This window comes from Tachypleus tridentatus, chromosome 7 (genome assembly GCF_004210375.1).
Source record: "Tachypleus tridentatus isolate NWPU-2018 chromosome 7, ASM421037v1, whole genome shotgun sequence".
NCBI classification, from domain to species: Eukaryota; Metazoa; Arthropoda; class Merostomata; order Xiphosura; family Limulidae; genus Tachypleus; species Tachypleus tridentatus.
This window is the reverse complement of record NC_134831.1, coordinates 48080057-48095473: the sequence shown is the minus strand read 5'-3', so window position 1 is coordinate 48095473 and position 15417 is coordinate 48080057. Positions and strand designations below refer to the sequence as shown.

Here is a 15417-nt window from a genome sequence, read left to right as displayed (position 1 = left end):
AAATAGATTAATAGATTATAAAAGTCTACCGATTAATGTGTTAAATATTATTGCTATTTATTAGAAAATTATTTAGAAGTGAAAACGATTATATTAAAAATGCATATATAGTATGATGTCGCTTTATCAGACTTGTTATGTTTAATGATTATAGGCATTATGTTATTTTGTTTAGTTTTAAAGTCGATAAAAAATAACAATACAAAATGTATTATCAGTAATCAAACACAAGTTTTATTTGAACTACTATTCTAATAATCATAGATGTAACATATGTATTTCTCTTCAGTCCCTACTTTTAAACGCCTTACTAATAATGTGAAATTAAAATTTCTTTGAAATACTGAGATTAACCAAAGTGTGAATTGCTAAGCATAAAACAAATAAATCATTTTATACGTGATTTAATTTACTTTTACATCAGTTTTTTTTTTTCTTTTGTAGAATCAGATCTTTCTCTACTGGTTCTGGTCTGCATATCGGCGCCGTCTGCCTGGACCTCCAGCAAAGTTAGCTACTGCCAGACCCATGAGGTGTTTAGCTGCTTGACTTCCAGAGAAGCCACGGGACAATCCTAAGTCAAGACCTCGTTTCTCACTGAATTAAAACACAGCAGAACAATATTTAAGAGACTTGGTAGTTATATCTAAACGTTGCCCTATCATTTAGTTAGTTATTTTAAGAAAACAAAATTCAATACTGATCATTTAGTTTTCCTGTTGTTTATTTACGGCAAATAAACGCTTCATTTTTAGTTTTATAAATTTCTAAATTATCAGTAAATCAGCATTAGTTGCTCAACCAAATGCTTGTTTCTCTTCTTTACTCTTTAACAAATGCTTTGACAGTTCGCATTTAATCTTTTATCACTACTAAATTTATTTTTTAAAAAACCTTCCTTTAATTTTTATTAAACTATTGACTCCAGAGGCTAAAACACGGTCTCAGAACAATCGGATATGAACTTGATTGAAAAAACAACAAAAAACTCATTCACATAAGCTTGAACAATACTAATAGCCAACACATTAAATATATCATCAGAACGTGCCCAAAATAAAAGTTTCAACCTATAGTTAAACGTACCTGGTCATTTCCTTTCCTTTCAGTACGTTTGACCGCAAGTCAGCCAAAATATCAAGAACATCAGAAGCATCATCATTATCGACAATGGAATGACGGAATCTGATAAACAATAATAAGATAAAACTTAGATTACTGTTGATGTGCTTAATGAAACTTGCGTAGTTAGTTGTTCAATATCAAGTTTTCAGAAATAAGAAATCCGTTTAGTTTGGTTAACAAGAGTTAACCAAGTCTCCTTTGTCCTGTTCACAATATTTCCAAAAATTACATCTATCATATTACTGATATATTCGGTAATGATGCTCAAAACTTGGGAAGAGATCAGACAGTAGTCATTTTACAACTAAATAGTTTTCCAACTGTTAACATCTCACAGTCTAGTCATTCTAAAAAATAACCTTTCATTTGCCTGATGATCTCCTAAAAGAGTCACCCAACAGCTGAATAAAATGATCAGTAATATTTTTCAACACTCTTTCAGCAGTTGGAGACTATTTCTGACCGTAACTTTCCAACAACTGGATAATGTTCCTCACAGTAACGTTTCAATGATACGATTCGTACACATATCTATCAGTAATATTTCTTCACTTTGGTTATGTTCTTGAAAACAAACTTAATAAACTTTAAGGCTTTTCTGACAATATCCTTCCATAAAACAGAATTTCAAAATAACCTACGAACAGTTAAATAATGGTCTAGACAATAACTGATGAATTGAAGATTACCTTCAAAAATTCTATTTCACCGTCAAATTTGTTTTAGATCAGAATAGAATAATATTTAAGTTATTTCTTGAAATAACTACGTTTAGTTTGATGCTCAGTAGGTCAGTAGTAAAATTATGAACTAACAAAACTCAAATCTGGGTTTTAATTCCCGTGATCAACAGACCACAAACAATTCATTGTGTAACCCTGCGCTAAAACGAACATGCAAATCGCATAGTCACTGTAAAATAAAAAAACAACAAACTGTATGTTAGATAGAAGCACAGAAAAATATATTCAGTTCAGTACCTTACCTAGGCATGTTCTAAGGCTAACAGATTATAATATATATTTATTTATTAATATAGTATTCGGGGTCATATTCTATAAGATGCAACACCATGAATGAGAAATACGTAAGCAGGTAAATAATTCGGAAAAAGAAGTATGTTGGAAAACTTACAGCTAGTGATATAGCATAAGATTTTGAAGGTGAAAACATCAATAAGTCATTCAAGGTTGTGTCTTTCAACAACAAATACGCATTATACATCATACACCAAAAGTTTCAGTACAAAGGGGGTACACAATAAGAAACGAAACATTGAGCAACAAATTACCGAAATTTCTGCACATCAATAGCAATTATAATAATAAAAAAGCGAGGTAAATGTTAAAATATATCGAAACAATAATAAACAATTAAATCAAGATTAAAGTAGTGCCCAAATATGACATACAGTTTCTCTGTCAATACTGTTGTTATTCTCGTCTTTTTGCAAGACGTCTGTGTGTAACTGTATCTGTGGTACGCATGTCCCAATATAACTTTCCTACATGTGGCGTTAATAATGACATTCACAGTATAATCTAGCTGTAGCCTGGCCATTCTGGTGAAATTCTTCGTACAAAAATTAGTAATGTGTCATTATTTAGACGATTTGGGAGTAGCTGCTATATTTATATAGAGGTCTTTTTAACCTTTTTAACTCTTTGAGAACAATGATCTATGTGTATAACTTTTTTACTTTGCACTTCCGTCCTAGGTTTGTGTAACAACGTTAGCTGTAGTCGGATTTCGACTTCATATTCATAGAAATAATTTATGCTTATAATAATTGTTCTCGAGGAGTAATTTTGATAACTTTTAATTTAATGTGTTTCATTTGTTGCTATACACCCCTTTATAATTTACATATTGGATGCATGATACACATTAATGTCATTTTTGAAGGAGATGACTTTTAATGCCTTTATTGTTTGATACATGCTGGGCTTACAGCACCTAATTTCGGAGCACTAACAATTATTTTCCTATACCTCTTAATTCAATATAATTCAAAACATTCAATTTGTACAAACACTTCTACTGAATTTGACTTACCACCGAACTAAAATTTCAAAAAATTTGTTTTGGAAAAGAGCTTTTCCTTCAGTACAAGCAAAACAAGGAAGTTTTTAATTCTATGTTACGTATGCGAAATCTGAGCATGACAGTTTCGAGTGAGTTTCTTATAAAATTGTTTATGCTTACTTTTTAAATAAAACAACGTCTCAGCTACATTCTTCATAGCAATATTCAATAGTTATTCTAAAAAGTCTATTCTCATTCTCTATGTACTTTAATTTCTGTTGTGTGTTCGTGAATTTCGCCCAAAGCCAGACGAGAGATATTTGCGTTAGCCGTCCTTAATTTAGCAGTGTAAGATTAGAGGGAAGGCAGCTAACTATAACCACCCACCGCCATTTCTTGGGCTACTCTTTTACCAATGAATAGTGGGATTGATTTTAACATTACAACGCTCCTACGGCTGAAATAGCAAGTATGTTTGGGGTGACGTGGATTCCAACCCGCGACCCTCAGATTACGAGTTGAGTGCCTTAAACACCTGACCATGCGGCCCACTTTAAGTTCTATACTCGGTTAACTCGTAAGCCATATGTTAAATAAAAGCTTTGAATTTCATATTGTCTGTCAAAACTATTTGACAATAAAATTAAGCTGATTTTGGTAAGATGATGAAGTTTGCTGTAAAACTACCTAAGTTTATGATGATGAAATTTGCTGTAGAACTACCTAAGTTTATATATTTTTTTATATGGACAAATATAAAGTCAGTTGTACTACATAACAAATACGTCACAAATGACTCAAACAGTCTTCTTTGATAAAAAAGCTTTCATTTTAAAGACTCCATTTATTTGTAAGAAATTTATCAAAAACACACTTGTCAGTAAAAAAGCTTTCTCAATGTTTATCGTAATATACTATCATAGAACTAAATATGTAAGTAAGCAAATTCAAAGATATTTCACCGAACTTATTTAAACTGCATTTCTCGAAATATATTTTGCACAAGAAATTATAAAGTCTGCTTCATAGCCTAGGGCTGATCAGGTAAGGTTAATCACATTCCTTAGTTTCGTGCGGTGTTTTATACTATTAGGTTAACAACCCTTCGTGATGCTTTAATTTGATACTCTTCCATTAAGTATCAGTTTAGTTTCCTTGCTTAGTTTTAACATTTCCCCTGAAACCCTTTCTTACTTCGAGCCTTACTTGTATTTTATCTGAAGCATTAAATAAAGTCATTAAATATAAAGTTACAGATAAACTTCGTAGAAGTAGGATATATATACGGTTACGTACCAGATGAGAGTAAAATGATCAATTACTTTAAGCAGTATGACAGTTTCGGCGTTTGCTTCTTCAGTGAAACAGTAAACAAATCTTCAGCTAAGTTTAGAGAAAGTAAAAGTTACAATTTAGCATAATTTTAATGATATAATTATTTCAAAGTTTGTAAATATTTTAGAATTTGTACACAGTGTCTCTAGAGAGATTAATAAAAAGGTTAACACAATACCTCATTGAAGGTATACTTGTTATCTAAAGCTAAATAGTAGAATCCGAGTTTTCAAAAAATCAAATATCGTTTTGCCTATATAAACAATACAATATACTTTATTTATTTTGACTAATTCTGTTAACTAGTGAACAGTTTACCTTGCATTAGATCCAATAGCTCTCACATCGACGAGATATAGGAGAGTGAAGGAGAAGAGTACCGTTGAGAACAAGTTGACCATAATGCCTGATAATAAAACGTTAGAATTAAAACAGATTGTCTATTAGGGTATTTGAATAAACTTTATACGATTACCTGGCATTTTACAGAAAACAATCATGCTTTTTTAAGAGACAAACTTTCTTTTAACTTACACAGATTTAAACAACAACTTATACTTATGACGCTAAAGTTAATATAAAACAATTTGTTCAGATATTTTGTAATTAGAAGCAATGTTCTGTATGTCCTTTGCAATGTCATACATGGTTTTAAGACACATAATAATCTACTATTGCTGATTTTGTATGATTTCATTGTGATAATTGTAATATGAAGAAGGAAAAATATTATATGGAATCTTATAACAATGTCTGGATATAAAAAAACAACAAAAATATTCGTATATTATTAAAGGGTTTTCAAGACACAGCGTTGATTTTATTATATTGTTAAAATGTTTACAAGACATAGCGCGAGCTTTATTACATTACTGAAGTGTTTCCAAAGCACAGCGCTAGTTTCATTACATTATGGAAGTGTCTCCAAGACATAGCGCGAGTTTTATTATATTACTGAAGTGTTTAAGGCACAGTGCTAGTTTTATTAGATTATTCTAGTGTTTTCAAGGCAAGCTCTGGTTTTACGCAGCAACCACTCAACGATCACTATCCTTAACATAGATTGTTGTGCATGCTTTTATAGCAAGCTTTACACAAATTAGTGTTCAAAATAAATTATTGTGTTTTTATTTTCAATTATACCATAAAGTATGGTCTAAATCTGATAAACATATAAGGTAAAATGAAACTTCTTGTCGATTCAAAATTATAATAAAAGTAATAATAAATAAAAGTAAAGCATTAAACAGTTGAAAGGATTATTTTTTTTTTGTATTTGCTTTACCTATATACACTACAGTCAAGTTTTACTATCAGGGGCACGGTGGTCAGAAAGAAATACAGGGCTGCTGCAAATTAAGCTTGGGTATACACTAATAGGTTGTGAGAAAACCATACAGCCTACAACTTTGCCAGTTGGTAGGTGTATAGAAACATAATGAACATATTAGTAAAAACAGCAAAAGGTAAGTGACCTCGAAATTGCATTAGTAGTTAAAAGTGTGAGATTGATGTCAGATCTCATCCATTCATCAACTAGTTGAGATGTCACAACTACCCGATGTTATCGCAGGTCAAAAGATAAATATTCAACATTACGTGATATACTTTACTGAAGGTATTTTTCATAGTGCTGTCTATCATGTCTAGGGTCTTCTGTCGAAATGAAAAGTGGGAATATTTATCATTTCATATGATATGTGCTGTAGGATTGTATTTTTAAGACGAAGTAAAATCTACTGTGGTCATCTTTAGTTTCTACAATAAATATATTTCACACGTGGGTTTATACACTGAGACCAGCTGGCAAAGCTGTAAATTTGTATAGTTGTTACATCACCGATACATTTCTACATATTTTGTACAAGTATTGTGTTTGAACTGTAAATTTGTATAGTTGTTACATCACCGATACATTTCTACATATTTTGTACAAGTATTGTGTTTGAACTGTAAATTTGTATAGTTGTTACATCACCGATACATTTCTACATATTTTCTACAAGTATTGTGTTTGAACTGTAAATTTGTATAGTTGTTACATCACCGATACATTTCTACATATTTTGTACAAGTATTGTGTTTGAACTGTAAATTTGTATAGTTGTTACATCACCGATACATTTCTACATATTTTGTACAAGTATTGTGTTTGAACTGTAAATTTCTATAGTTGTTACATCACCGATACATTTCTACATATTTTCTACAAGTATTGTGTTTGAACTGTAAATTTGTATAGTTGTTACATCACCGATACATTTCTACATATTTTCTACAAGTATTGTGTTTGAACTGTAAATTTGTATAGTTGTTACATCACCGATACATTTCTACATATTTTGTACAAGTATTGTGTTTGAACTGTAAATTTGTATAGTTGTTACATCACCGATACATTTCTACATATTTTGTACAAGTATTGTGTTTGAACTGTAAATTTGTATAGTTGTTACATCACCGATACATTTCTACATATTTTGTACAAGTATTGTGTTTGAACTGTAAATTTGTGGTGATTGATTGAACCACAAAAATGAAGAAAACTATTCGTACATGCATTCAAAGTAATCAACAAGAAAAATGTTATTTTAGACCTAAAGTTTAGGTGTAGTTAAAAGTAATATTAACGATTTTCACACTGTTGCTGCAATTTAGATAGTGTTGCTCTCTTGCTTAATAAAAAATAAAGAGAACAGTGCACCTACGTTTGACGATACAGTAAGTTAATGTTGTAATATATACATATATATATTCATATTCAAAATCTCATAAGACTAAGTGTCAAGTGAAATGAAATTCACCGTAAATCTGGTGATTAGTACATTTATAAATGTTGTTGTTATCTTTTGTTACGATGTGTTATCACTTATTTTAATTAACTATCCGCTTTTTAAAAGTGTTTGCTTCCGATTTGTGGTATTCTTATGACATGTAAAATTAGTTTCAGCTTCATAACCAATGCTTGTTTAGTCAATCAAAGGGTTACAACCTACTAATTGAATGTAGCATTGTCATTAAAGTAATTACTTATTCTGTAGCTGCTAACAAACACCAAGTTATCTCTTCAACACAGAAATGTTTCTGAAGTCTCTTGATGCTCGTCATCTTTGTTTTCATTACTACCTATTATTTTTCTAATCACGTGCTCCAGTTAGTCCAGTACTCTATGAATCTTTTAGCTGCCTGAAGAGGTAATTAACCGCATGAGAACGCACTAATGCAGAAAGATTGTGGAAAGGAGACTCGAACGAAATTATATATGACTTTGTCAATATGTGTGTATATGTAGTTGAATAATTCCAAACTTAAAAAGACCATGTAATTAAGTTTATCTTTATAAACACACTACTGAAATTTTATAGTGTGTTAATTTAACAATGAAACATTATGCTTGTAAAATTTTTAAAATAATAATAATGCATAAGTTGTATATGAATTGAAATTAAAATAAAATAATTTGTGATACAAATAAGTAAAATAGATACAAACCAACTGCTTAATCGAATTTACAATAAGTAACAAAAAGTAACTACAGGATTGATTACACTTTAAAACATCGGATATGATCAAAAAAGAAAGCATTGAAAGTGTTATATATATATATAGGAATAAATCGTCTTTCTTCCAAAACAATACATCCTGATAACTTAAGTTTTCCTTACTTTTGATTGATAAAAGTCTTCTTAACTGGGTGAAATCTGTAAGATATTGATATGCTTTTTTTTTTCAGAGAAGCTTTGATTAAATGAGAAATAATTGTCACAGGTTAATGTGTGGTTTGGAACGGTTATAAAACTAGCTAGTGTTTATGATAAAGAATAAACTTTAAATTTACAAACTAAAAAAGTGAAAGGCTTACTTAGTGAAGATTCAAATTCTGCATATCTCTTTATTTTGCTGTATAAAACTTATAAATAATAAAAATATCTTTATTTTCACATTTAAAACTCCTTTTAACATTTACCACAATAAAAAAACGTCAAAGTAATAAAATGTGACACTAAACAGAAAAAACAACAACAAATAATTAAAATATAAGTTATTAAAATTGTCGTCAAAATGGAAAAAAGAAGATAAATAGAAAATTATTTATAATATAGATATAACATAATGAAATTATTAATGAAGAAATAGCATTTTTATGAATAATGTGAGATTAAACATTTTATCATAACTGGAATAGTCTGCTGAGGTGGTATATTAAGGTTTATATATATATGCAAATAATGAAATAATTTAAGTGTGAGGAGATTTAAGGAAGTGTAGTTTGCTGAGGTCTGTAGTTAAATAAATATGTTTACAAGTGCAGTAAGTTAAAGAAAACAAGTTTATTTCAATGTGAGATAAGCAAAAAAAATAAATAAATAAAATTAAGTTTGTTCACGTATGTCGGGTGAAAAAATATTAATATATTTAAATATAAAGTGTGCTCGAAAATAACATTTTATTCTAAGGAAAATTCATTCAATTTACTAATTAGTAGAGAGTTAGTGAATATTTTGTCCGTTAGAAGCGTGCTGTTTGGTAAGAATAAATAATTTGATTCTGAGGCGAAGTAAATTAGTTTGCTGGAATACAATAAGTGTAAGCAAATAAATTAATTGCAGAGTGCTAATTTAAAGTGTGATGTTAGGAAAAAATGACTCATAATATAGCTTTGTTTCTTCACTTTTCAAATTATTCAGAGCAGATATAGAAGTTGAAACCATTTTTAAAAAATGACAAATACAAAAACATCCCATAAAGTACAAATTAACGAAATTTCTGTGTAGTCTTAATTTATTTCATTTGTCTTAACATATCCGATATGCAATTAAAGGTTTTCGTGGGACGCGCTAAAGTATTTATTAGTAATAACGTATTAAATATTCAAGATGAATTAATATTCTTGTTGCAAATGGTTGTTTCATTATATAGCCTTTTTTTCTTATTTGTGTTATGTGTTGTACAACTGTTCTATGCTTTGTTCAGCTACTTTCATTTAAATTCTGATAGCTCGCAGTGCTACTTTTTGTTTAATAATAAAGAAACAGAGCTGTTTACCTTCGTTTTATGTTACATTAAATTCATTATTGTATGATTGTGCAATATTGAGCAATGTCTTGTTTTTCGAATCGCACTTTATCCAAGTTATTTCTTTGCCATAGTATTTTTTCAGTCTGCTATAATCCTAGACAGTCATAAGAATATTTATATTGGAACTTAAGGCAAACTAAGCCATGGTTGTAGGATTTCCGTCTACCTAAATTTCTTCTAAGTAGCGAATCATAGCATTTACTGCATGATTGGGATCACTGTCTTGCTGAAAGATGAATCAATATCTTACTAGGAATAACATGATGAATAACAATGTTCTTGTACGTGTCAGTAGTCATGGTGCAATCAATTTTGAGGAAATTTTCAACATCACTGGCTTAGATGCACCCAGTATTGTTTCCCCATCATGTTTAACTAGAGATAATGTGCGTTGACCGTGATAACCTTTCTCATCTCTATCATCAAACAAACTGTCGTTCATTGACTTCAAACAATTAGAATTTAGATATTTTTGTGGATAAAACCTCACTTCACCTTGAGGTGTTACAAATCAGGGTCGTGGTCGCTAAAATTGAAGTGGTCCAGCTGTTTAGGGCAAAACCTCTATCCTCTCACCATCTCATTTTATAGTTAATAAAGTATTAAATATGGCAATAAACATGCTAATTTTATGCTACTATATTTTAAACGTGTTCATATAGCCTTTAATAATCTTTATTATTAAAAAGCGAGCATCTAAAGACAGTCTTACAAATGTTTGAGATCTGATCCTCATTTTAGGCTTTTGGTTTTGTTATCTAAGCATTTGTTTTAGACCAGTTTCAGCTTTCTATATCAACTGCTTTTATTACCAAGCACACTAGTTTAATATATATTCTTTAGAGTTTCCAGACAGCTCCTTGCAAAACATAAAATTTCACCTCAATCTGTCACATGAAGTAGTCTTCATCGATTAAAACTTTGATTTATACCCATTTTATCACCCATTGTCTCTGTTAATTTTTGGATGTTTCTCGTTAATAAGTATGACTTCCGTATATTTTTTCCTTTAAAATCTTTGGTTATTTGTAACATAAAAGCTTTAGATGGGTTTGTGTTTTATGTGTTTGTATAGGAAGTGTTCTGCTGGAACGGTTTTGTGTTGGTTATACGTATATAACGCACTGATGTGCTCTGAGACGGGCCCATAAAAAGGATTTCTGATTTCTCATATACATGCAACTCTACATATATTACAAATGATTTGATAGACCACATTTTTGAAGTGGCACATTTGTTCCGCTCCATTTACTCTGGTGTAACATTGTTTTTTAACACATTTTATTTGTGAAAATGAACACTAAACTAATAGTTTTTCGTGTATTACCTGGTTTGTGCGTTATGTTGATTGTAAGTTGGAATTATTTAACGACCTTACGTATCTTGGTTGTGATTGTGCTGTTTATGAAAGGAATGTTCATTGTAAGTGTTTTATGTATGGTTTTCTTTTTTTTTTTGTCTGTTGCTGTTGTAATGTTTTTTTGTTTTTTGTGATTTAAAAACATTGTCAATGCAATATTCGGGGTACACATTTCGTAATAACAGTATTTTAAAGTCATTTGATGCTGTTTGAGTGTTTCTTTTTTTCTGTTTCTTTTCCATGATTCCTAATACTATATATGTCATCGATGCATCTGTACCACACTTCCGTATTAACGTGTTTTTTGTTTATGTTTTCAATGCCTTTCGTTTCTACTGTATGCATGAGTATTATAGCAAATGTGACTGTTACTCTGTTACCCATTACTATTTCTTTCCTGTGTTTGTACAAAATGTCACCAAATTTGAAATAATTATTGTATAGAACAAAAAATTGAGCATTGTTCGGATGGTGTCTAATGTGATGATCGCTAGGAAAATCGAGTGAAGATATGAAGTTAATGATGCTATCTATGCCTTTTCCTATGGATATGTTGGGGTATAAGACGATTATGTCTAAGGAAAATAAAATGGAGATAGGACACATTGTTTGTGTAGAAGAGTGTGTCTTTTCTAATAGGTCTTTAGTATTGGCTAATTGTGACGGTTCAGACATGGTTTAAACAGTTCATCAAGTAACTAGAATATGTTTTCTCTTACGGAGTCTTACGCTGACACTGTGGGTCTTGAAGGTAAATTATATTTATAGTCTTGAGAGACTCCATATAGTTCATGCGGTTATGGAAGGATTTTAATTCTGTTGCTAATTTTTCCAACAAAGTACTTTTTTCTTTTAGATGTATAAGTATCTTTTTGGGTTCTTCTTCGATCGTTTTATAGAATTTCTGTTTAAAGTTCCAAGTGTTTTGAAAGTGTTCTTCTATTTTACTTTGGTAACTGTTCTTGGTTAAAACTACAAAACCTTCCCATTTGTTTTATTCATTTACGATTAGATTGCCGTTCGTTCCGAGCTATTTCATAGTCGATTTTTCTGCTGGTGAGATGTTAACTTTTTCTTGATGAATTTTATGTGTAGCTAGAATATGTTTTTTAATCTGGTATCATAGGAAGACGACTTTTTGTTCTGTGACTGTTGATGTCTTTGGTGGTTGATTGCTGACTGATAGGTGATTCTTATTATCTTCTTGATGACTTGTATCTTCTATTAAGTGTTAATTGGTAGACGATAGACGAACGTTGCCTGGAGTATCGTCAGAAATTTAACTTGTGTTTTCTATGTTGTTTTTTTGTCAAGTTTTTAAAGTGTTTATTTTTTCTTTAGTTAAATGATCTTCTTTTCAGCCAACGTTATATATAGCTTTTTCAAGTAGTGTTAAAATTTCTAGATGGGTGTTGTCTGTTTTCTACTTAAAGTAAAATTTGGACCTTTCGCCAGAAAATTCCTTTAGTATGCACTACAAATTATGAAAGAAAACAAAAAAGTCCAACTCAGTTACAAACAGTACAAGTTATTTCAGATAAAGAAATTTTGTAGACTATATAAACGAAATTCATCTTAAATTTGCAATTCCATAACATACGTTTTCAAAAAAGGTTAAGTTTAAGATACGGTATATCCTCAGCACATAATGATTCCTATTGCCACAGAAACCTTTAAGTCTTGATTGATATTTCAATACAAATTAGTGCTGAACTTGTGACTTAAAATCTCATTTTACACATATATTCATATTTCGTGTGCAATTGATGTGTGTTGTAGAAATTTTGTGTATGTTATAAGTACGTATATACCGGCGTGTATGTGTGCTTATGTACTTCCGTAGAATAGGTTTTGTTTTGAAAATGCAATATTAATGTGCAAACTATTTAAAAAATAGCAGAGGGAGGGAAAGAGAACGAAAAATTAAGGTTTTTGTGAGCATTTTCACTCCGAGTTTGTTCACTGTATCAAGGATTGCAAATTCATACTATCTTACAAATGTTTATACTAAATCAGAATTCTAAAGTTTTCAATCTAATATTTTCAGCTACCTCTAAAGCGTCAGTAAAAAAAGATAATGATAAAACCTTACTAATATATCTTATCATGCGTATTTATTACCCATCTTATGAACCCACATTAATATTTGAGGTCTTAAGGGATGTTGGCTTAATATGGGCGATTAGTAAAATTGACTGGTCTGTATTTATATCCGGAATAAAACAGAAGAGGTGAGGATTTACAACCGTAGTTTTTCGTGTCATATTAAAACAAAATTAATTATAACTAAGAAATAGTTGAGAAGACACTAAGTGGTAAATATTATATTAAAGTTTCGTCAACAAACATAATATACTACTCAATAATATTATAATTTAAAGCCAATAATGTTGTCGTACTCCTTTTTATTAGATAAACATAACGTGTAATCTTCCTTTGTACAGTATATTCTTTAATGAAAAATTAATACTTTATCTATTTGATTCGAACACCTACTAATTACTTTTCTGTTCCATAAATCCTATAAAGACAATCTTAGCATCACTGTAATTCTCTTCTGTCAATCTATTAACAATAAAGGTTTAATTCAATAAAAATAGTGTAGTAAAACTTAAGTACAGAGTTGTGATGAATTATCTAGTTTTTAACTTTATGAAACTAAGTTTAAATAAATTTATTTATTTAAGTTTTCTTTTGTGATTAAAGATACTACTTTCAATTGAAATTATGCATAACTTGTCTAACTTCCTGAGATCCCAAAACAATATACCTGATATGGTGAACCGATGCTACCTGAGAAGATGGTCTTTTCCTTTTGAAGTCCACTAGATGTTTTTGCTCTTTCAAGTGGTTGTTGTTCTGAGTAAAGCAACTTTAATTTCTGTGGAATAGTTCTTTTACACTCCATTTTATATAAATCTCATTTCTTATCTTCTTGACGCGCCCTTGACGTCATCACTGACGTTTGAATAGGTTTACTTCTCATTTGTTGTTAGTAGGAAATTTCACTTATCGAATACCTCCTATTCGACAGGATAATTTTTTTTACTCCTACTTCATAAACTACACGTAATATCATGTAAAGAAAAACTGAATTAGTTTCTATGAGTCGGAATAAAAAAAAATCTATCTGGATTTATGATATAAAATTAACGTGATTTATATTTCGTACAAACTATTTAATGGCAAGAAAATACAGTTTTCACGTTTATTCTACTGATATATGTAAAGTACAGTCTAGATAACTTTTTAATGAAAACAAAACTTAAGTTTATTATGTAAATCATAGTTCTAGTAAACCTTATTTGTATATACCAAATAAATACATTTGTCTCTAAAGTACACTTTGGTAAGTATACGCTGAGGAAAATATACATGTACTTTTGGCATTTCTAAAGAACAATTCATATAAAAGTGTATGGTCCAATAACTTTTTATTAAGGATAATGTATATATATATATAATGATATGTATAAAAATCACATTTTGTAAAAGTTGCCATCTAAATTACTGTATCAATTTATCAGATATATCATTGGTAGTTTTGTAAAGTAGATATATATATATATATACACATTCTTATACATATGTACATGTTTACTATACCTCTGCTAACTTTCTTCATAGAGCAATGTGAAACCAAGAGGACGTGAAGTACGTTATAAATAACAACACATGACCAAAACACTTTTTCACCACATAAGTGATGCATGTAAGATACAATCCTGGTAACTACTTGCTGAATGATCTAAAGTACATATGTTAAAACTCCATACAAAGAAATATATAATATATATGCATATCTACGGTACGCTCCTGATAAATTACTTCTAAGAAATTCGATTCCGCTGATTTTTAATGATAAAAATATATAAATTTATATACGTAAATTACACTTATTGAGAAGTGAAAAATAACACAGACCTGCGATTGTATACTTTGTAAACGTTGTTTTGGTTTTAATAACAGATTTTCCATAATGCAGCTACGTAAATTTTGAGAATAATATTCATTTTTTTCTATCACGTAAGAATTTTTTTTACAAATCGAAAAGAAACAAAAACTCTTCTTTAGATCAAATTATTATTTCTTTTATCGCAATTAACACTTTTTTTATTATTATGTTTGTCATGTTTAGGCTCTAGGACGATCGAGATAATTTTCACTTCGCGATTGGTCGAAAGCAATTTATAGCCAGTGGTTGTCAATATTTTAAGCATACAAAATATGATGCAATTTGAATGAAAGTGATTCACTTATATAAAAATACATATGACATTGTGTGAAAAACATGAACATGTTAGAATAAAATGGATGTAGTTTTCGGATTCATCGTACAGGAATTACTGTACAAAAAGAAAATTCAAGATAATAAAACCATCATAGACCTATGTAATTATATACGCGCAAAGGACACTTCTGATAATATGATAGCGGCAAGAATATGTAAATATAGACGTTCAAGGAATATATACACCAAGGAAATAAATACT

The 15417-nt window shown here is 29.9% G+C and overlaps 1 protein-coding gene across 1 annotated transcript; it reads right to left on the bottom strand.

Moving 5' to 3' along the window:
• Nucleotides 1-228: 228 nt before the first annotated feature.
• LOC143257989 (diuretic hormone class 2-like) lies at nt 229-13838 on the bottom strand. Its single transcript, XM_076517032.1, has 4 exons — nt 13695-13838; nt 4804-4891; nt 1087-1185; nt 229-597 (listed from the first exon to the last, which is right to left on the bottom strand). The coding sequence occupies exons 2-4, from the start codon at nt 4884-4886 to the stop codon at nt 459-461; spliced, it is 321 nt and encodes a 106-aa protein (XP_076373147.1). The 5' UTR covers nt 4887-4891; nt 13695-13838; the 3' UTR covers nt 229-458.
• Between the last annotated feature and the right edge of the window lie 1579 nt (nt 13839-15417).